The sequence below is a fragment of the Perna viridis genome, chromosome 7 (assembly GCF_037379345.1).
Source record: "Perna viridis isolate PV_CMFRI_1.1 ecotype Kerala chromosome 7, ASM3737934v1, whole genome shotgun sequence".
Taxonomy (NCBI): Eukaryota; Metazoa; Mollusca; class Bivalvia; order Mytilida; family Mytilidae; genus Perna; species Perna viridis.
In genome coordinates, this window is record NC_142451.1 from 7,197,453 (window position 1) to 7,218,763 (window position 21,311).

At 31.9% G+C, this 21,311-nt stretch overlaps 2 protein-coding genes across 4 annotated transcripts; one reads left to right on the top strand and one right to left on the bottom strand.

Annotated features, from left to right (window-relative positions):
* The first annotated feature begins 3,847 nt into the window (after window positions 1-3,847).
* Window positions 3,848-5,368, top strand: LOC148611135 (uncharacterized). Its single transcript, XM_088595222.1, has one exon. It carries the CDS (start codon window positions 3,944-3,946, stop codon window positions 5,366-5,368), a length of 1,425 nt encoding a protein of 474 aa, XP_088451348.1. The 5' UTR covers window positions 3,848-3,943.
* A 1,838-nt stretch (window positions 5,369-7,206) lies between these two features.
* LOC148611136 (Golgi-associated plant pathogenesis-related protein 1-like) lies at window positions 7,207-20,463 on the bottom strand. Of its 3 annotated transcripts, none has more exons than XM_088591308.1 (4): window positions 20,266-20,463; window positions 10,109-10,270; window positions 9,322-9,444; window positions 7,207-7,867 (listed from the first exon to the last, which is right to left on the bottom strand). In XM_088591308.1, exons 1-4 carry the CDS (start codon window positions 20,276-20,278, stop codon window positions 7,686-7,688), a joined length of 480 nt encoding a protein of 159 aa, XP_088447434.1. In that variant the 5' UTR covers window positions 20,279-20,463; the 3' UTR covers window positions 7,207-7,685. The 3 variants fall into 3 exon arrangements, with proteins under 3 accessions (XP_088447434.1, XP_088447436.1, XP_088447435.1); XM_088591310.1 differs by having other exon boundaries at window positions 20,359-20,458; XM_088591309.1 differs by lacking the exon at window positions 20,266-20,463 and adding an exon at window positions 18,742-18,808 and having other exon boundaries at window positions 7,654-7,867.
* Between the last annotated feature and the right edge of the window lie 848 nt (window positions 20,464-21,311).

Below are 21,311 nucleotides of genomic sequence, written 5' to 3' on the forward strand. Positions count from 1 at the left end.
AAATTATGCATCGTAATGGCAATTGAAGCAAAATCTAGAGAGGAATACATAACACCATTAGTCTTATGTAATACAATTAACATTTTCCTGTTCCACTATTTCTTTCCACAATTTGTTTGAGAAATCCATTAACTGCGTGCATCTTGTAATCATTCCAGCAGATATGATAAATTACATGATATCAGATTAATCCGCCTCCGTCTATTGCTGTTCCGAGACTGATCGTCCATGATTTAGGTATATTGGTTGTTAAGATTCAGTCAGACTACCATTTTTATTAACCATATCTTTCATGTATAAATTCTTCTTTAAAGTCCGTAAAGGTGCACTATTCTTAACTCTATAACCGATTGTAGAAAAAGAAAGAAGTCGTGTTAAATCCCATTTTTTTAAAAGGATCTAATTAAAATTAAATTTGTGATCATGAGTTACTGTAGGAACCAGGGAAACTATTGGTAGTATCCTACTTAGACTGATAAAATCTAGGTATCAGTTTCTAAAATGAATAAGCATTTTAAGAATCAACAATTATAGCATTCAATATAAATCTGAAGTACTTGAAAACTATTCTAAAAATAACTTTATTTTGCTTATTTTGCTACCATACATGTACATCTAATGCTCGAGGACAAGTTTTGGGCCCAATATCACTGTTATCCGTTGTCCTCACATGGTGAAATACGTAAACATCAGTGAAAATTTTCTTTTTGAAAATGTGTAAGAACCAAAGATTGTTTAATATTTAAGTTAATGTTAAACCTTTTTATTAAAGCCTAACCATAGACTATTGCGAGAAAAAAAGTTTGTTCTCATATCCTTTGAGTTTTATCTTGCATTTTAACAACTGTGATGATAGCTTCGAAGCAACAAACTTATCATTTACATTAACCCAGGGAAAATGTTTTATTTCTTGGCAAAATTATGACTTACTATACTCCATACGTCAGTTCAACAGTGTCCTATTCCATACGTCCGTTCAACAGTGCCCTATTCCATACGTCCGTTCAACAGTGTCCTATTCCATACGTCAGTTCAACAGTGTCCTCGTCCATCTTGATGAACCGTTTTAATGAATACAATTCAAGTTGTATTTTTGTTAAGTAATTGTCCCGATAAGTTCGTCGTGTCACTTTGTTCTTTTGAAATGCAAATGACAGTAGTTGATTACTACACTAGACAAAAAGGATGAAACTAAAGTTTCAATGCGCACGTGTAAGCGAATCTGGTGACCCAAGCATTTTAAAAATTTAAATATGCCTGTTTTATTATAAAGTCATGTAAATGTATTAATGTATGTTTTGTTATGTTTTAGCTTTTTTGCTAAATTGCACATTCCACAATAAAACAAAAGTAATTTGCCACCGTAAATAATGCTACTAATTTAAATCTCAATATTGCAGTTTATGCTTTTCCCCCTATTGGTTCATGGCTCTTGTCCTGACATTTATACCCTTTCAACAAATTGTACTTTCATCTTATCAGTACCGAATAAATGGTGGCCTTGGTAGTTGTTTTTTTCCTGTCTTCTATTCACATTTGCCTCAGGTTCTGTACTATTTGACAACTAGCATGTGTCCTCTATGTTCAGATAAACAACAACAAGTATGTAAATGCGTCACAGCCGCAACAATTCAAGCTTGCATTACTAAGTTTTAGTCTATCTAAAGTGCATTTTTCCAGACAATTGCAAAAACAAACAATTCAAAATGTTTTGGATTTACAGTGGTTTTTTTTTTATAAATATGTATCATATATGTATTACTTTATATATTCATTTTTCATGATTGATGAATGTTTTTCGTTTTATTTACTATATGCAACATTTAATTTTATTGCTAATAAAAGTGTTATTGTAATATACACGCTGTATATACAACCGGTACTCTAAGTGAAAAAGAAGTAACTGATGAATGCCACTATTTTGTATAATAAAACAAACAACATAAAATGCCATATCATAAATATGTTTTGTTTTTAGTTGTCCGTTTTGTTTCCAAACTTGTGTTCGTTACCGCATAAAACAAATGTTCGTGCATTCCAAAATAATAATAATATTAAATAAAAAAAAATAAATAAATAAAAAATAAAAATAAAAGAAATATAAAATTCAATGAAGACAGGATATAGTCTGAATCCCCTTATACATAATAATGAAAATATATGTGCACTTAAGAAATCCTTTCCATAAATTCACCTCCAATTATAAAGTAATATACTTTCTGTCTAGTCCTTTTCTTAGAAATTAATTTGACATATTTTCTAAATTTTCTGTTAAGTTATCTAAGTGTCAAATTTTATCAGTTGTTTGTGAAGAAATATTGGATTCTTATTCTTTTCCTGGAGAATAGATTGATTATATTTGCCATTGCTCTAAGGCACTTTTTATCAGAATGCATTTACCACTTAACTTAATTTAAATCTTGATATTGATCTTGTTTGCCCCGTGTGTGTGGTGTATGTGGAAAGTTGGGGGGGGGGAGGGGGAGACATGGGTGCTGGGTTGACTCAAGTCGTAGGTCATTACTTTAAATAATGTAATATAAAGCGATCTATTTGGTGTGTTCATTTTCGACATTAGGTTATTTTAATTCTCAAGTCAAGTAAGCAACTAAGCCAGTGGACAGTAATCTAACCACATTCGTAACTACACAACATTTCTCGTTGCACGAAGGAATACTTCGTACGCACTATCATACAAGACTTCATATCCATTAACAGAATCTAAAACTGTACCTACATGTAGTCTGGTTTAATTTATATTTATTGAAGGTCTCTATATGAATCAAACAAAATAAATTGGAATGACTCATTCACGTCAAAAATACCACTAAACTAATAATTGTATTTAACCTAAAAGCTATCTTCTGTATTTGGAATAATGATTATTTGATCTCTTCAATGTTAGAGAGTTTTGATAAGTTTTCAATCGAATGATATTCCATTTGGCAGAGTTACCTGCCATTAAGCTGCTCGTTTACATGCATTTAATTGGATCTATAACACATTTTTCCAGAAGGTTATAGCATGTTATAGTCATTACTCCTTAGATCTGATGATTTAAGTAGTGAATTTAGATTATCAAATCGGTGGTTTTCTGCCTGATTCTTACAGAGACTGGCTAGCATTTTTTTCCCTTCGCGTTAAATATGGAAAATATATAATCATTTTTAAGCGCTACTTAGAAGTAAGACAAACTGTTGAGTTTCTGGCGAACCATGTTAGGAACAAAGATCATCTTCCTGCATCCGATGTTATGTTTTATGTAAGGCCAAGTACAGTTTCAATCGATCTTACCCGTAATCAATGGCGATTCCTTTCCCTATGATTTCACTGATTGCACTTCATGATGAATAATAAACTGTTGTTAAATATTGGCCAAATATACCGAAGCGTCAGCAGTTGGATGATTAAAATACGTAAAAATCCCAAAACATGGCCTAAACGTGAAAACACGAGACAGAGTTGACAACATACACAATGTAGCGAACCAAATAAAAAACAGTTTACACATATAAACTAAAGATAAGGGAAACAAGACGTCACACAAATAAAGCTAAATCAATAGCACTGTGAACTCCCTAAAAACCGGCTTTAGCATCAGGTGCTCCCGAAGTGTAAACATATCCTGCTCCATCAGCAGCACCAGCCATCTAGCAACAATACAGGTGATTTCTTTTTTCATACAAAACAGTAAGTATCATACAAATGAAGACAGTTGACAGAAAATATGATGTCATATTAAAAAGGTGCTGGGTGACTTTTTAAAACTGTAACGTAATGTCTTTTTGTCGTTTTCTTATTATTGTAGGTATTTTACCTCCGAGATGAATAGATCGATATTGGCAATATTGGAATTAAAGAACGATCACTCACCGAGGTGAAAGAAAGGAAATAAATCGTTATGTAATGATGATTGTCTATCTGCAAATTTAGCAATTTATCTATGAGTTATAAAATGGATTTAGCTATTAACGACATTTTATCCGAGTTACATGTTATGTACATTACTTCTGGGATTATTATGCCGGTTTTTATCACTCTTGGCTTGATCGGAAATATAGTAATTCTTATTGTTTTGTGCGGGAAGTCGATACGTGGTGCTCCAGTTTGTCTTTTGCAGGCTTTAGCTATTCATGATGTCTTAAATATGCTATATTCAATATATTCAGACGTTTATCCCGCTATTACGACATATCAAAAAGCAAGAGAATTTGTCAGCAAAATACATACCATTAAAGCATTACCCAAAGAACAACAAAAAATATACGAAAATTTCAATTTTACAGAATTTTATCAATTCTTTAAATCTTTAGACATTCATATAAATGACTCCATGGTAATTATTCAAATACCAAATGATAGAAATGACTCTGTGGCCTATCAGACACTTGATAGTAGTAACATAATTGAGTCTACGTATAGAGATATCATAATGACAACACATCGGAATCAATTTACTGATGAAGACCGGAAAGATTTTATTATTCGAGGTATAGACAGATTTATAGGCTATAATATTATTTATACAGGGCTGTTGTTAGCTCTTTGTTTGACACTAGAGAGATGTATAGCAGTGCTATTTCCAATGAAAGCTGGAAAATATCTGACCATAAAACGAACTCGGATATTAATCGTTGGTGTATTATTTATTAGCTTGTTAGTGAATGGACCACAGTTAATTAAAGAGATTATTGTAGTTTCTGAAAACCCTGAAAATCTTATTAACGTTGAAAAAGGTCTTATTTTGTCATTCCGTTCTACGTATGAGAGATTTTACGTCATTTCCTCTCTACTTGTGTGCATCGTTTTAGTCGTTTTAAATTTCGTTTTGCTGTGGAAAATTCGGACGTACCGTAAATCGCTAAAATTAACTAAACACACGAAAAGAGTTGAACGCAATGACGTGAACCTTTCGGTTTTGGTAGTCGCTCTAGTATTTTTCCAGTTACCACATTCTATCTTTGTTATTATTATTGCTTTTGTTACTAAGAAGTTATATTTAGACGATTTTACCACCATTACGCGTGCGTCTATTATTATTCGACTCCTTTACATCATACAGTCGGCTTTGAACTTTGTTATATATTGTCTATTTGCCAAAAGATTTCGTGATCTACTGCATATACACTTTAAACAGTTATGTCAGAAATGTTTAAGACCGAAGCCTCAAACAGGCATTCGGAATACTGGCAATCGGATAGACTTTCCAGTTGTGAAAAGAATATCATTCGGCAATTTACTAGAAATCAAAATCGATGTTAACATGGTTAAGCAACATCCGTTTAACTTAAATGATACATGTATTAATTTGTGTATGCAGATTTTCCACTGTATAATTTGTAATCTTTGCTTTGTCGAGTTCCATTAGATAACTTTATATTACTAAATGAGTTATTACTAAAGACGGAAAATGTACAACTTTGTTGGAAGACACATGTGCACCTGGTACAAGTTTTTACTGGAGTCCGAGTTGCTCATTTACTTTTGGTGCTTCGTACGTATTATTTTGGTTATTTTATGCTCTTTGTTGTGTGTGTGTTTGATTTCCCGGTTTGGTTTTTGTCCCTGGATTACATTCTCTTGATTTCCGCTAGAATCTAGGTTCCTTGAATCCCTTTATCTGACCTCCTTCCATTTCGAGATTTTTTTCAGCAAGGCGCATTTGCACATCTGTAATATCTGTCATCTAAAACAAATATATATTGCATTGGTAGTTGGTGTCCTCTTGAGGATTTAAACATTGGTTGTTTTCTGTATATACTTTATTTCAGTTTTCAATTTGAATCCAGAATGATTCCAATCAGAAAACCAAATACTGGATGTGCATATTTCACAACTACAATTATAAAACAAATAACTACTGAATTTGCCCCCTAGTGTGATTTACCTTATCAAAAATGGCCATAAAAAATGCATTGAAATGCAACAAATGGTCCTAACCTAAATAAAAAATAGTAAATACTTACAGAGATCACCAAAAGGGTTTCAAGAAGTGTAAAAAAAACACCATTAAGTAAGCTGTGAAGGTCCCGATAACCAGAGTATAATAAGACCAAAGGTAACAGAACAATGATAAATTCCAAAAACTAAACGGAAGTAACGGAATAGAGATATTAATGACAAGTATCTTCTAATGTTGGAACAGGTCTGCGGAGGGGTTAAACTAGTTTTATAAGGCCTTAACCATTAAATGTCATGTAAAAATGAAGGCTTAATGTTCCTGAACATCTGTACATTCATATTGTTGTAAGATATGAATGTTTATCTGTATTTAAATGTTTCTACACAGGTTTAGCTAATTAGTATATACAGCGACAAGGGAATATCAAGGAATGACGTGATCGATGAGAATACTACTGTGATTTAACGTTATTTGTTCTATTAAAGTTGAAACCGTGATTTCTTATAAATACACAATGCACGTTTTACTTTATATGGTTACAGATTAGAAAGACAGGTTTGATCGAGTCACTACTTAAGGTGAAATATGCTTATAGACCTGTCAAATAGTTTAATTTCATACTAGTATCAACAGAAAATATGCTTTGATATATCCTTAATATCATGGAAAAAATATACATCAATCCAACGATGGGGCATTTCAAAAGTTGCTTTTCAAATTTCATATAGGACTAAAAAACAATCAAAATTGGAGGCACTATTGGTTAAAACATTTCGTTTCTGTCATTTATTCAAATACATGTATTTCTTTTCTATGCTGGTTAAGTACTCAGATGAAGTAAAATGGCTTAACTTAATGAACCAGTATCTATATATGTAACTCGAATTTTCAAGCCTTACCGTTTTCAATGTAGCAATCGATAGTGAGTGGAGTATAACGACTGAATTATTCGGGTTACCATAAATGTGATTTCAAAGAATTAAGTAACATTTTTGTTGATTGAGTTGTTTGAAAAAAAAACTAATATTTTAGAATGTGTTTGATAAACAATTTGAGAATTAAAAGTGTGTTTTCAATTTCATTAATTTATCCTTGGTTGAACAAAATGAAACCATAACATTTAAAGCATACGTTCTACTCATATTTGTCATAGAGATCATTTAATAATCTTGGTGTTGGATGATTTTTGAAAAATGGGGATTTTTATAGAACATATTCAAAACTTCAAGCATAATGTCAAGTGTCAACAATTGCATTTACCCTATTTTAATACTAAATATGTACTCAAAATATCGAAGGATATGTCTTTTGTCAGCATTTATTCATTTCAAGGTGATAATTTTTAACACTTCTTCACATAGAAACAATTAAATGTCTTCTTGTGCAATTACCTTGAAAATAGAGTCAATTTTGTGTTAAACGGATTGGGTTAATATTCATATTCTGGTAAAAAAAAGCAGTCCTCAAACTAATGGGATATGGAGTCTTTGACCTATCAGCCTTTTGATTTTGAACAAAATGACTGTCTAATATGAATTTATCTGATTAAAATTTCACATGAATATAAAAATGTATATCCCTGCATAAAAAAAATCTTTCGGGTGAAATGGTGACTGTAATATTCCATTCGCATTTCCGTCATCCACTATTTATAAACGTTTCATTTCAGTTCACTTTGAGAACCATACACAATTGTTTTTCCTTGTGCTTACTCATCTGAATTCTCACTCAACTGAAACTATTTTTTCATCTTGAAAATATTCGTCAATGCTGTCAATGTATGTTAAGACGTCACATCTGCAGTGGGAGGTAACACATTTTTCCTAAATTCTGTCACGGTGTTAATATTTCCTGATGGTCTATAGTGGGCCACTACTACATACTTGTCACTTCCTCTAACTTTCGAAATTCCGATGCCTATCTCTGTAGAGGATTTCCATATCATTTGAGTGAAGTTCATACATGCTACAAAAACAATAATGAGTCATTGCAAAATTAATTGGGTGCAATATTAAAAAGTCGTAAAACTCGATAATACCACGTTCATTGAACATTAAAACCATGCTGACTCTAAAAAAAACCATACCGAATGAAAAAAAAGAAAGACAGAAGCAATGAACAATATAATGGAGACAAATAGTCATCAGTGCAGACAAACAGTGACTAAGGATATTTACAAATGAACCTGTTATGTTCAACTTTTGTGCTGTTCTACAAACACCCAACGAAAAAATTTTAAAAATGTACCATAAATATAAGAGGACAAGTATGACACATCGATCAAATCTGCCCTCCTTTTGGAGATGGACACGCCATATACCCAATCACCAACATTAATACAGAACAGATATAGACTACTGAATAAATGAGGAACCCCGGTTTCATTAAACGCTTTGTGTACGGACTAGATAAAACGGTAGGGTAAGCAACATCTTCTTTTTAGTTGCTCATATGATGTCAAATTTACGCTAAAACGAAGGAATGTAATAACAACATTTAGAACAATTCTTGGCGGAAATATAGGATCGTAATGATCAAACGAATTTATGATGTCGATATAGTATTCTTCTCCTTCCATGTAAATGTATACGTTTTAAGATCAGTTAATATATATTTACTCTATTCAACTTTGAACTTCTCCGTCCATGTAATATTGGACAATAACGTGGGAAAGTTTCTCTGAAAGGCAAGCATCTCCTTTGTGTAGGAAATAATTTCAATGGGGCCCTTTTTGCTTATATCCTGTATCTTTCTGTGTGATTGCGTCATTATCTATATGATGCAAACTAAATTTGTTACAGTTTGAATATTCTTTGCTTCGTCTGTCATATCTTTACTTCGAATGTTTGCTATGGCTTTAACCATGTAGACTTCACTTCTTTATTGTGATGATCATATTGTTTACATTAACACGATCAATAATTAAAATGACGACTGAAGATATTTGACAAATGGAAAACCATAATATTGTAATATTTAAACGTCGTCGTGGCTTCTGAATTCCGTATACCGGGTTATTTTTACGAGTGTGAAATTCGGCGATAGGTATAAAAAAAAAGTTTCGCATTTCTTATTTTGGTGGATGCAAAGTGGTGCACGAAGTGCATGAGCCAAGAGTAAATATTTCAACGAAATGGTTTTGGTGTTTTCAGACAGACCTCTAAAAGTAGCACCTTGTGGAAATCACCCGCTTTACGGTGTCTTAAGTTTGTTGAGCTTTCCTCGGTTTTTCAGTTGAATAATGCTTATCAAATTACAATGAATGCAGCTGGAGAAAGTCATGACATTTGTACTATTATTAATATAGGGATGAACTTTTCAGAACATCATTTGTTTTGCAGGAAAAGTAATATCCAGAATTAGAACCATAACAAACATTTAAAAAAAACTGAAATTAATATTGCTGTTAACTAAAGTACCTTTATTCCACTGTGGATTGGAATGGTCATAATTCTCAGTTTCTTTATACCATAATTGTGTAACCGAGTTTCCACTGGGTCTCTTTCCGTTCGTACCTAAGATAACCACATTTTCTCCTCTTCCTTAAAAGTAAATTGACAACTCGTGAGGTTAAACCGAAGTCAAACCAAAGTGAAAGCTTAATAAGACCGTTGATATCGGACCCGTAACAATGAGACCAAAGTGGACACATTATTTTAGCTTAACAAAGTTCTGCTTTTTGATTTAGATTATTTGATTGACATAGGATAACACCTTTACTAGAATCAAAATGGCTCCTTTTGGTCTCTAACCCTAAACAGTTCCATTCAAAACCTACAAAAATCGTATTATGGTATGACACCCTTCCACTACACCATGTTATTGTCAGGACATCAGGAAATCCTAGTTCCTGGACATTTTAAGGCCCTTAAGTTGATGTCACAGACCAAAAAATCAAGCATAGCCTTATTTTGTGTTATTGCATGTAATAGTACAATCAAGAAATATATTTAAGCACATTTACTCAAGGTTTTATCAGAACATAAGGAAATGCTTATACTGCTCCCTTTTTTGTCCTTTTTTTTCTAAATTGTCCAAGTCGTAATCCCCAAGAAATCGTTAGTCAAGGGAAAGGGCTATACAATCCTGAAATCGGGTTAATGTCAGGACAACATATAACATATGTTTGATTGGTCATTTTTTTCTGCAACATGTAAAAATCAATACAATACGTTTTATATCACTTTTATTCGTAAAAATACACACCTGGAAATTCACTGAACTGGATAAAGCCTTTTTCTGAGATGATGTCAGCCCACATCTGCGTATCACGAGTCATGTCATCTGACAATTTTAACTGTTTGCTGCCATGGAGCTTGCGCAAGGCATTGTGGGACTTCAACATTTCATCTCGAAAATCTGAACATTCTAAAAGAAAAGGCATATAAAGTTAACGTATGGTCTGTATAACAAATAAGAACTCACGAAAATAACAAAAAGAAAAAAAATCAAATTTAACAAACAACACAAAAGATTAATAAGGTCTTAAATTTAAGCAAACAGAAGTTATATGCAAAATTGTGAGCCTTAAAAGAAGGTGATGCATACACCTTTTGCAAGATTTTCTATTTCTTAATTGAATAGTTATCTGTTACATTAATTCGATAAACTTTTGTGCTTTGTGCAATATTCTTATTACAATATTGGGAAATGAAATAAATTTGATAAAATATGAGTTTTTAAGTAATATTGCTTGCTTTGTCATTGTATTATATTGATATACTTTATATCGTGCAGCGAACTTTATCTTCATTTATGTTGAGATTTTGTCTCTAGCCATCTTATACTATTGTCATTTATGGGATGACAACCAATGAAAAAATTTTAGTCATCTCAAAATCGTTATTACATTTTACATGCACATTAACTTGCATAAACGCGCAAATGTCTCGTATCATAAAAGTTATATTCGGATTCAATTAATTTTAACGATGCCCAAAGACTATCGTAGAATTATTCTTCCATTAAATGTTGTAAAATGATATGGAAGCTATAATATATCGGACTTTATTGCCTCTTAGCAATCGACCAGGGAGATCGTGCAATGCGATTCACGTAACCAGCCTTAAAAAACGACGTAAATCACCCTGTATAATAAATTATGAAAGTATGACTACATTAACTACATTACAATAGATGAGCAAAATGTGGTTCTTTTAAAAATGATTTATTCAAGTTCCACTTCTTGTCATGAAGTTCATACAAAGGCAAAAAAGTACATAGTTATATTTACGAACTTCTTTTCTTTAAATATTCGATCTGGCCTGTGTTTATGAATGATGTTAACATAACCAACTAACCAACCAAAGCCTTTCAAACTTTAAAACAATACCTTGAACGATAAAATACAGATAAAATTCACCTACCATAGATAGGGTATTTTAAGCGGGATGTAAATTGGTTCAAAATCGCAAAATTTTAAACCCACAAAAAAAAAAATAATAAAAAATAAAAAAATTGAAGTTTAAAGATTTGAATTTAAAAAAATGTCGAAATTTTGGAAGTAAAGAAAATTAAATAGAATTTACATGAAATTCTTAATGCGTCGATAGGTCGGTACATGATAGTGCAATCTGTTCATTACTGGAAATTATGAGAAAACGCAACTAACAACAGGAATCATTGTTAGTTTTAATTAAGAGCAGGTTTGTTGTATTGTTTAATTGGTAGATACACGACGCCAAAGTGCACAAAATTATTCTTCATCAGTTTATATGTCTTTATGATATGGCTAACTTATTGAATTACAATGTAGGTATGAACCAGTATGGACCTTTTGATGCATTTCAATTCTAGCTGGTATTCTAATGTAATTAAGAAATTATTGTTATTTTGAAGAAATTTCAAAATGCAAGTTTTAATTGTTGTACTTGTTAGTTCATCGCAGTCCCCGGGATAATTAAATAAGACATCGTTATAGTTTTTGAATGCACAGTGAGAACTATCAGCAACACCTTTCCTTCCTTGTCATAAATTCTTAAATTGAACATTTGTACCTTAAAAACAGATGTATAATTTTTTAACCATATAAATAAAATATTCGGTATAATAGTGGGAACAATTGTGTTTTCTGAAATTGCTACACACTCTTAATATTGCATTGTTGATAAAATACATTTGTGTAAAAGAAAATAAAACGTAACACAACTAATATACTTCTGTGACAGTGACATGGTACACGTTGAGATAAACCATCAATTCACTTTTCACTCTTCCGTCTATCCTGGACTTGACTTCTAATAAGAAACTCGGCGGGTGTCTCTAGAAAAGCAGAGGACGCTTACACCACCGATGCACTTGGTTTTTGCTCCAAATTTGTAGCGGAGCCCCAGTTGCACATTTAATTTTGTTTTTTTTTTTAAAGTATTATTTTTGTCCATGAATTGCATACTTTTGATTTCCGCAAGAATATTGGATCCCTTGATTAATCATTCTTTAATTGTAGTCTTCTGTATGTTATGTTTTATCTAGCTATTTGGCATTATTGTATGCATGTGTTCCGTTCTTTTCACTTTATTTTTTCTCGCTTCAACTTCATTATTTTAGTATCACCTTTCATTTCTCATTCTAATTTCAAATATGCAAGTAGTGCAGATGGTAACAAATTATCCAATGTATATCTAAGAGATTTTTAGTTCTTTTTGTATACATTTATTTAATTTTGTTTTTGAACTTCCTTAGTATGCGGTTATAATGCTACAAATGACACATAAGTGTATGAACCAATTGTTAATCATACAAAAAATTACAATATTTATTCACGAGTATTATTCTAATATCTTGGACAATTCTTATATTGGATAGTATTCTTAGGATAACTCTGGTAATGCAGTGTATTTCAAATTTTGTAGCAGATATGCTATAAGTCTCTATGACCAATACCCATTTGAGGTTAGGGTAAAGCAGATTTTCTTGATATTTGATAATTCAGCATCCTGTCACGCCAACCCGATTAACAAAACGAAAATAAGAATTATTAAACCCGATTGCATATTCATATTATAGGTCAAACATCAGGCGTAATTCTGTAAATCTTACATAACCTACATACTGTTTAGGATATATAAAATGTAAAAATAAGAAATCAAACCAATAGGTGGGATCGTCACGTGTGACATTCATTTAGGAGATATCATATCATTCTCCACTTTTTGTGATTAAAATCTATAAAAATTTAAATCAACGCAAAGATGCCAAACGATCCCTCTTCAGCTTCCGAACTCCCTACTATGTCATCTTTTGCAACAAGTCATACAAATATAGCATACACCTGCTTCGTTTTATTTTTTTTTTTGTGTAAACAACTAATGGGAAGCATGTTAAGATGCCAATACTCAAGATTATTCAACTGCTTTTATGTAAGCAATTTAGTAAGTTAATTATAATAACAAGCACCCTACTTCATGACCTCTATACACTCAAATCTTCTCATTATCTATTAACTAATCTAATTTAGAAACAAGGATGACATATTATCATTGATACAACAGCTGATACAGGTGATAAAGCTATGGCATAAAAAAAACTTATTATAATTATTCAGTGACAGTATTATTGTTCATGGGGTACCAATTTTCATGGTTTTCGCCCAACGAAGAGAAATTTTCCCACTCATTTGTGTGATAGAGTTTCAAATCCACGAATTCAAGAATCCACGAACTGATATTTTTCCCTCAACCGCAAATATTGGTACCCACGAAAAAAGTACCTTCACAGTAGTTCTATTGAGATACATTAATAGATTAATCCTTTGACCGATATTACGTTCTATATCAAGTACCAGTCTATATAAAATTCAAACTCTGCCAATAGTAAAGTGATTCATAATGTAGAAAAACCCACTGAGAAAGCGATGGTTTTTCAGTCTATATATGCTATAATTTACATAATAATCAATAACCACTTAAATCCACCAAATGGAACCAAACCAAGAATGATAACTCTTGCAAAGTGCCGATTTCATATACAATCTATATAGTTTTTATCTTGAAAGCACAACAACCAAATGAAAAACTAAGACTGGTCATGTGACCAGTAACTGTTTTTGAACAAGAATTAAAACTGAATTCGGTGGGTTTTTAATATGCATGAATCACCTTCTGTCTGATTTTTAGAAAGACTGCTATTTAAATTCTTGACTTTGTAAGTCCTCTGTCGCGCATAAGATACAATAACTATCTCTTCCTCTTCCCATAGACAGTATAATGATTCCCAGAGCGCAGCATAATACGACAAATAAATAACGTCCTTCCTTTGTACCATTTGACGACGACATGGATGATGTCAACACGATAACTTTATATGACCGCAATTTTGTTTTGCGTTCGTATAAAAAGCAATTACATTGGACAACGATACTAAACATATGCTTCATAAAATGTTAACACGTAAATTTCACGTGAGGGTAAATGGCGTCATATTGGCCTTCACGATGTATCCACGAGAATAACCCCACTGAGAGAAATGTCCTTATTATATGTTTTTAAAACATAAATAACGTTGAATAACTGATTACAAAGTTTAAAACTTTGTTTGACCCAACAAATCTCGAAAATAATATTCGACGGAATGTTCTAGTTTTACCGTTCTTAAAAATGAGGAAAACAAAGGGGTAAAACCATTAATTGTGTCGAACGCGTCAATCGTTTAGCTGAACTCTAACTACTGATCCACCACATTTTGTAAAAATTGAATTTCAAGTCTATTTTTTATTTTTCTTTCACAGATTTCTGAAAGGTACATATTTTCAATATAATTTCAGGCTTGTGGTTTCAGCCATATAATTTTGAGATTTTTTATCATCATGAGATCTGTTGCTTTCTGAAAAAACACCATTTCATAACTGAACAATTGCTAAAACAGAAAGAAGTTTACAATTAGACAATTTCTTATGTAATTACGAGTCAGTCAGAGCGGGACGAAAGGCAAACCGTCAAAATATCTTTCTAATTGTTATGAATATCTTTCTCCGCTGTACTTTAAAAAGTAAGATCACTTGCATGATCCTGCTAATTACTCGTTAATGACATTTTACACTGTCGGTATAGTCTATTGAATTGTAAGGTATTGTATCTTTGGCTATAAGGTGGATGTTTGCAATATCAGGAATGTTAAAACAAAACAAGAAATCAATGCAGACTAATCCAACTAATGTAAGATTTATATTTTTACTGCAAACGTTTATAAAATTTACAAATTAAGTTATGTTAACTAGAATGAAAGATGACCGTCTTATTAGATTATTATCTTAGGAAGAAATATATAATCTAACACACAATCCATACATTCATTTTGCTAATAAAGGTCTAGATTCTATAAACATTGATTGGCAACATCTTACACTGCAAGACTATTACACCACATCAGAAGTTCCTACATATTTCAAAGACTAATAAGTTTCAATTATATCCTACATCTTAATCAACTTTAGCCACTATTTTTAATCTTATAAGGCACTGCGTGATCTACAACTAACTGGTATAGAATCCAAACCATCCAACATATCAACAATGGGGATTTGAGTACCATTGATAATGCTGCATTGAAAGACATTCTTACAAAAGGTACAAAATATCGTGAATCCTATAATATCAACTTGAACAACGCATAAAACTTGTATGAACGCAGCTGAGGAATATGCAAAGCAGGAACTAAAATGAAGAAGTCACGACACTTATTAATTTTATAATAGCCATGACGTTCTCAACTCTCGTCTTGAATTCAGAACCTCAATGAGTTCAAAACCTCACTTCATGTATGACGATTTCAAGGCAAATAAGACTTTGTCAGATTGTCATGACAAGTTTGTCATGCGTAAAGGACATCCCTTAAAGCATAGATTGTGTGCGTACAAGACTACACTTTGATTTTGATATATCTGGATTGACCTTTTATTGACTCTCTGTATGCTTTGCCGGTATCATTCTAGCATCATACCCAAAGAGGACATTATGAAAAGAAAATGCATATGTATGCAACATGAATCGTCTTTTAGTTTTACTTTAAGTGATGATAGTATAGCTTTCCATTTTATTTATTACATCCCAAATCTTTTCTTTGCAAACAGACTTATATTGATGGGTCTGCCAAATGTATAACTAAACCCCTCTCAAAACTCTATAATATTGTACTTACAAAAGTTAAAGATGGACACAAGAGTTACATAAGAGTAACATTATATAAACTTACACACGACAAGCTACAGCTAATTCTGCGTGATTTTATTCACTATTATATCTATACAAAACACTAAATTGAGAAATCCAACTTCTAAGTCAAAGGTATATTCAGCTGATATAATGTGTACAGGAGTTAACAACCGTAATAACAATTTTATATGATTTAATATCGACCGTTCAGCGTTCCAAGGTTGAATTTCCCTATTTATATAGGTGATTTGTTTGTTCCGCATTTAGTTTGTCTATTTTGTTTGATATCCAACATGCAACTTTGTTAAATTAAATGATATCGCACAAGGAGCTGCTCCCGTTTTGTTTCGCGGGACCCATTTGTGACAACCTAGGGGAGCAGGACATGCTTACCATTCCACATCACCTGTTGTAAATTCCTTTCTTTGTGGGAATTCATATGCAAGTGATTTAGTGAGCGATGGGTTCCTTATCTTCATTTATTTATTTATTTGTATTATATTCTGTTTGCAGTCCATTTGCAGTTCTCTGTTTTTCACGTGTGTTTGGATTTTTGACGTCCCCGAATTTTGTTTACACGACGCTTCGTATTTTCCTGTCGATATCTTGTATTTTATTTCAGAAATTAGTATTTTGACACGTAATACAGCGTACGGTTCTGTTTCTCCAATGTTTTTCATTTCCGTGTGTGCCTTATCTTGGCAACGTACAGAGTGCATAACGTTATAAACCAAAACAACTTTTGATGATGAAACACCATTGCAGTGAAACCTGACAAGAAACCAAAAGGAGGACCAAATGTATCAGCGTGACTTTTTTACTTATCAAAGAGCGTCTACTGGACAATAAATTTTCACATTGAGAAATGTTACAATAAAATAGTTGAAAAGGCTACCTTTCCATCTGTTGGGAACATTTCATTGGTGGAAGTTGTATCCCCTTTCATGTTTATGGTGTTTTCAACAAGGATTATAACTATTCCGTGCACTTTTGTTTTCTTCATTTATTTGTTTGTAATACGGTCCATCATTCAGCGATGGGCTTTGTAATTTTGATGTTAGCATTTATTTATTCTTGGATCAGTAGTCCCGTTGGAATTTCCCTTATTTCACTAGTTAATATCCTTAAGTAAAGCCAATTTCAAAATTCTCTGGTTATCGTGACACAATTGTCATGTCTGGAATTATTGATCCAACCAATCAGTAGAGTTCCACTAACTTATGATCCAAGCCAACAGATGCTTCCACACAGTGTCCAAACAAATCCGAAAGTGTTATGCAAACATCCGAGCAATTGCTGATATATTTAATCAATGATTCAATGGTCTTGACATGTCAAATAAAATCCTTTGCATTTTCTCTATAAATCCGTGGCATAACGTTCCATTTTTCTTAAAGATTGTATATGTAATAGAAACTGTTCGAGTTGATTGTTTTTACTTCTTTGAACAATTAGAATCAGTGCAATGTTTATATAACTGATATTAGATTATGGTTGATAAATAGCATTGAAGTTCGAGAAATATTTGTCGAATTTGCTAAATATTTGTCAAATGTGTTTAAAGAAGACGTGACACAAATTATTTATTTTATTTTTGGTTTATTTGATTTATTACACCATATATACAATCTAAAAGCCCTTTGTAATCACTTATGTCGTTCAATTGAAGATAAATTGATTCAAAATGGACGATGACCCAAGCCATACGAATTTTAATTAGCTATGTGGTCACGTGACCGTGATACGTCATTAGTTCTCTACTCGTAGATCCAGTAGTTGAAATGGGGTTCTGCATTTTTTTGCATGATTTCTTCTTCAACTGAGAGTGAAAATATAAAAAAAGTTACATAAAAAATATTTTTTGTCCGTACCAGAAAAAAACTCCCTTCAACTCACCTAGGGTAGCCTATTTTATACGGTGTATTGTGTCAAGTTCTCCATGTTAATTGTTTTATTTCAAAATCCGTAAGACAAATGTAATTCAATTTTATTTCTATTATTATCGAAGTCATACACCTAGTCGACACTTGTGTCACGGGTCGTCGAACCCTGTAAAGATAAAAGAAGCCGTCCACGCTATCTCTAGGTCATAATTAAGTCTGTCGAGCTTTTTTATTAATATAATCCAGCGACAAAGAAAGAACTACACGCAGAGTGTCACTATTATAGTTGTATTCTCCTGCTCAAGTGCTAATAATAGTGTGCAAAGTAGTTGTGTTTTTACCACGAGAATGTATGCCTAACGAAAATGAAAAGCTGACCGAAAAAGAGAAGAACTTTAGTCTTCTACCTGTCTTAACACGATTATTGCACCCATACACAGATCTGTGGACCACTCTACAGCATATATACAAGCTATTTAGTAGACAAATAAAAACAAAAACAAACAAAAACAAAAAATAATATATGCGGTTTATATAAGAGGTCAGTTCCAGCCATGAGAATTTATTTCGTTTGCAATACAAGGGATACATTCTCGGTGTCTTATGGGGTTTTAAAATTTATTGATATTGCAAAGTTCGGTAAATACTTTATGTCAGATAAGTCCTTGTTTCTCTGGTGGTACATTGATCGATAAGAAGTTGCATTGACCCAGTGGTTATTAATTTCAAAAATAACTTCGTAAAAATAATCCAAATTTAGGTATGCTGTGAACCAAATCCAATACCCAAGAACTACAGCGATGCTTACCTTATACTCGAATGGCCACATACAACTTTTGGTTGAAACTGTTTCCTTGTGCTTTATTTTAAAGAAGTTGCTATTTTAGCAATCCTATGCATGTTTTATATAGATTAATATTTTTACAAGCTGTTATCGTAAATGATATGTATAATACGTTACAGTTTAAATATGAATTGTTGCCATTTGTATAAAAGTATAATAACTGTCGCCATCACCTTAAAAACAAATGCATTATTTTCTTTCTAGCATAGTTCCATGCTCCAATTCTTTTAAATAATGCAACACAAACAAAGATATGTTGATTTTATTAAGGTAATATTGTAAGGTGCCAAAAAGTGTATTTCCCTTGATATTGTTTGTAGTATCAAGAGTTATTAACCAGTAACCTTTTTCAAATGTTCATAGATGTATAACGTTGAAGATTTAAGCAGTTTTAAGTTCATACTTTAACTTTGAATTTAATCAGTATGAAAATATTTAGCTTACTTTGTAATCCCTCTAACCTAAATTAAAACTGGAACGCTGTACTTATCAAGAAAAACATGCATTAACCAAAAGCGCAATGTATTTTCCATTCGGAAAAACAACGTAGAAAGATTTCACCAAATATCACTGTTTATAGAATCATAATGAACTTATTTACTTCATCCCATAACAAACCTATCTTAACCTTCGTGATCCGGAATATTGATGTAAATTGTCATTTGAGACTATATACAACTCGGAAAATTGATGTTCTAATGAAACCAATAAGGATTACAGGGTCGTGTATATGTGTAATTTGTTATTTTTGTTGACAAGTCGACTCATTGTTTATTTTAATGCTTACTATAATCTCCAGTTAAATATTTTGTCGTATCTGGATCGGAAACCATGTTCTCGATTAGCACATTCGAGAAAAAATTAAATTTTTTCAGGGAGTGGTTCATTTTGGTCATATCATCTACATCTTTTTCTCACAACGAATTATCCATGTCATATCAATTTTCCTGACAAAAAAGCTATGCAGATTTTCCTTAACACACACAAAAATATGGTTTTAAAAGGTAGTATAAGATTCGAGTAAACTATGTCACAATGAGTTTTGTTTCCCTAAAAATGAAGTATAAGTGAGCCCTTGCGTGGACAACTATGAAATAAACATCATATCATGTATTCAATTACCAAACGTTCATAGTTGTTTGCATACTTGCTGTAGAACTCAATAGATTTAACTACTTTATATCAGTACTAAAAGTAAATGAAGATATTTAGTATAATTTTACTTCTACGTTTGCTATTGAAAAAAAATTTGTTTCATTATATGGCAAACGTATTATTGTTAAAATTCACTTCATAGTTTGAATTGAATTAAATGACATTTTTAAACTATTGTTCAGTTTTATATTCAAGATCTGTTGATGCGAAACTAAACATTACATATATTAACGAAAACAGGAAAAAGAAAGAGAAAGCAAAATGTAATTAAAAGTAATTAAAAGTATAAACATCAAATACATAGATAATCAATTTAAGTGAAATTTAACTTACCGTTCTCGTCCATTAATTTACTTGATTACTTTCTACGGGAATTATCATAGCTTACATTAAGTCCCCGTAATACTAGGCCATTCTACACATTACCTAGGCGTTCAATGAAGTGTTCATTTCATTATCGTTGGTCGCAATCAAATTGTCAGCAGCTCTTTACAGAGCACATTTGTTTTTAGATCTGTAAAATCGTGCCTTGTAAATGAAGAAATGATTTAACAATTATATTGATCGATCAGCCTACTCCTATGCGATACACTGAAAGCAACATTGCAGTAAACATTATTTGCATCATGTTGATCGAGCCTTTTTTTCGATTATTTATAAAAAAAAAAATATTTGTAAAAATAATTGCAAGATAGGCGGACTAATTATGACTGAAACTAAATGTTGAAAAAGTAATTATTTTTATTACAAGAAATACTTTTAATGGTTTAAATAAAGCAATATTTTTTTGTTTCTCTTTAAAAAAAAATTCGACTAGCATATAATAGACAGTGTGCATACCATGAGTTAGCGAATTATGACAATGAAATATGGGTTGACCATGAGAGATTGCAGAACGGAATTGCAGTTGTGTTCGTCAGTGGTTATATGATACAAACAAATAAACAGATCTAATGGCGTTGTATTCTCTGAGCAATAATGTTTATTAGACGATGTATCCCCATGACGTACATTCATGTAATTCCGCATAGCAAAATAGCTCAGTACTTATTACACTCCATTATTACACACACAAACTAGTACTTACTCTAATATATGAATTATTGGGAATGAAACATAGATATATTACTATTGTTTCATGTTGGAGAGAACCAACATATTGTTTCAACTATACTGTCTTCCAATTTATAATAGTGCAATTTCGTGCATCAGCATTCCGCTACATTTTATATTTATATTTATTTCGGGGTGATAATAAACAACAAATTGTTTTGGTGTATTCTTGTTCTATGCATAACCACATCTTTTTCTTTAAAAATATTTCAACATAGTATAACACCTTGCTTTGAATTGCAGATTTAAAACATATTTTAATATAC

What these genes read in the sequence shown, in the direction of transcription:
- LOC148611135 (XM_088595222.1), top strand. Translation starts at nt 3,944, where the DNA reads ATGAGTTATAAAATGGATTTAGCTATTAACGACATTTTATCCGAGTTA.
- LOC148611136 (XM_088591308.1), bottom strand. An exon ending in CCAGTTCAGTGAATTTCCAG is followed by an intron (nt 9,445 to 10,108) that starts GTGTGTATTTTT and finishes TTTACTTTTAAG; the next exon opens with GAAGAGGAGAAAATGTGGTT. An exon ending in CAATCCACAGTGGAATAAAG is followed by an intron (nt 7,868 to 9,321) that starts GTACTTTAGTTA and finishes TTGTTTTTGTAG; the next exon opens with CATGTATGAACTTCACTCAA.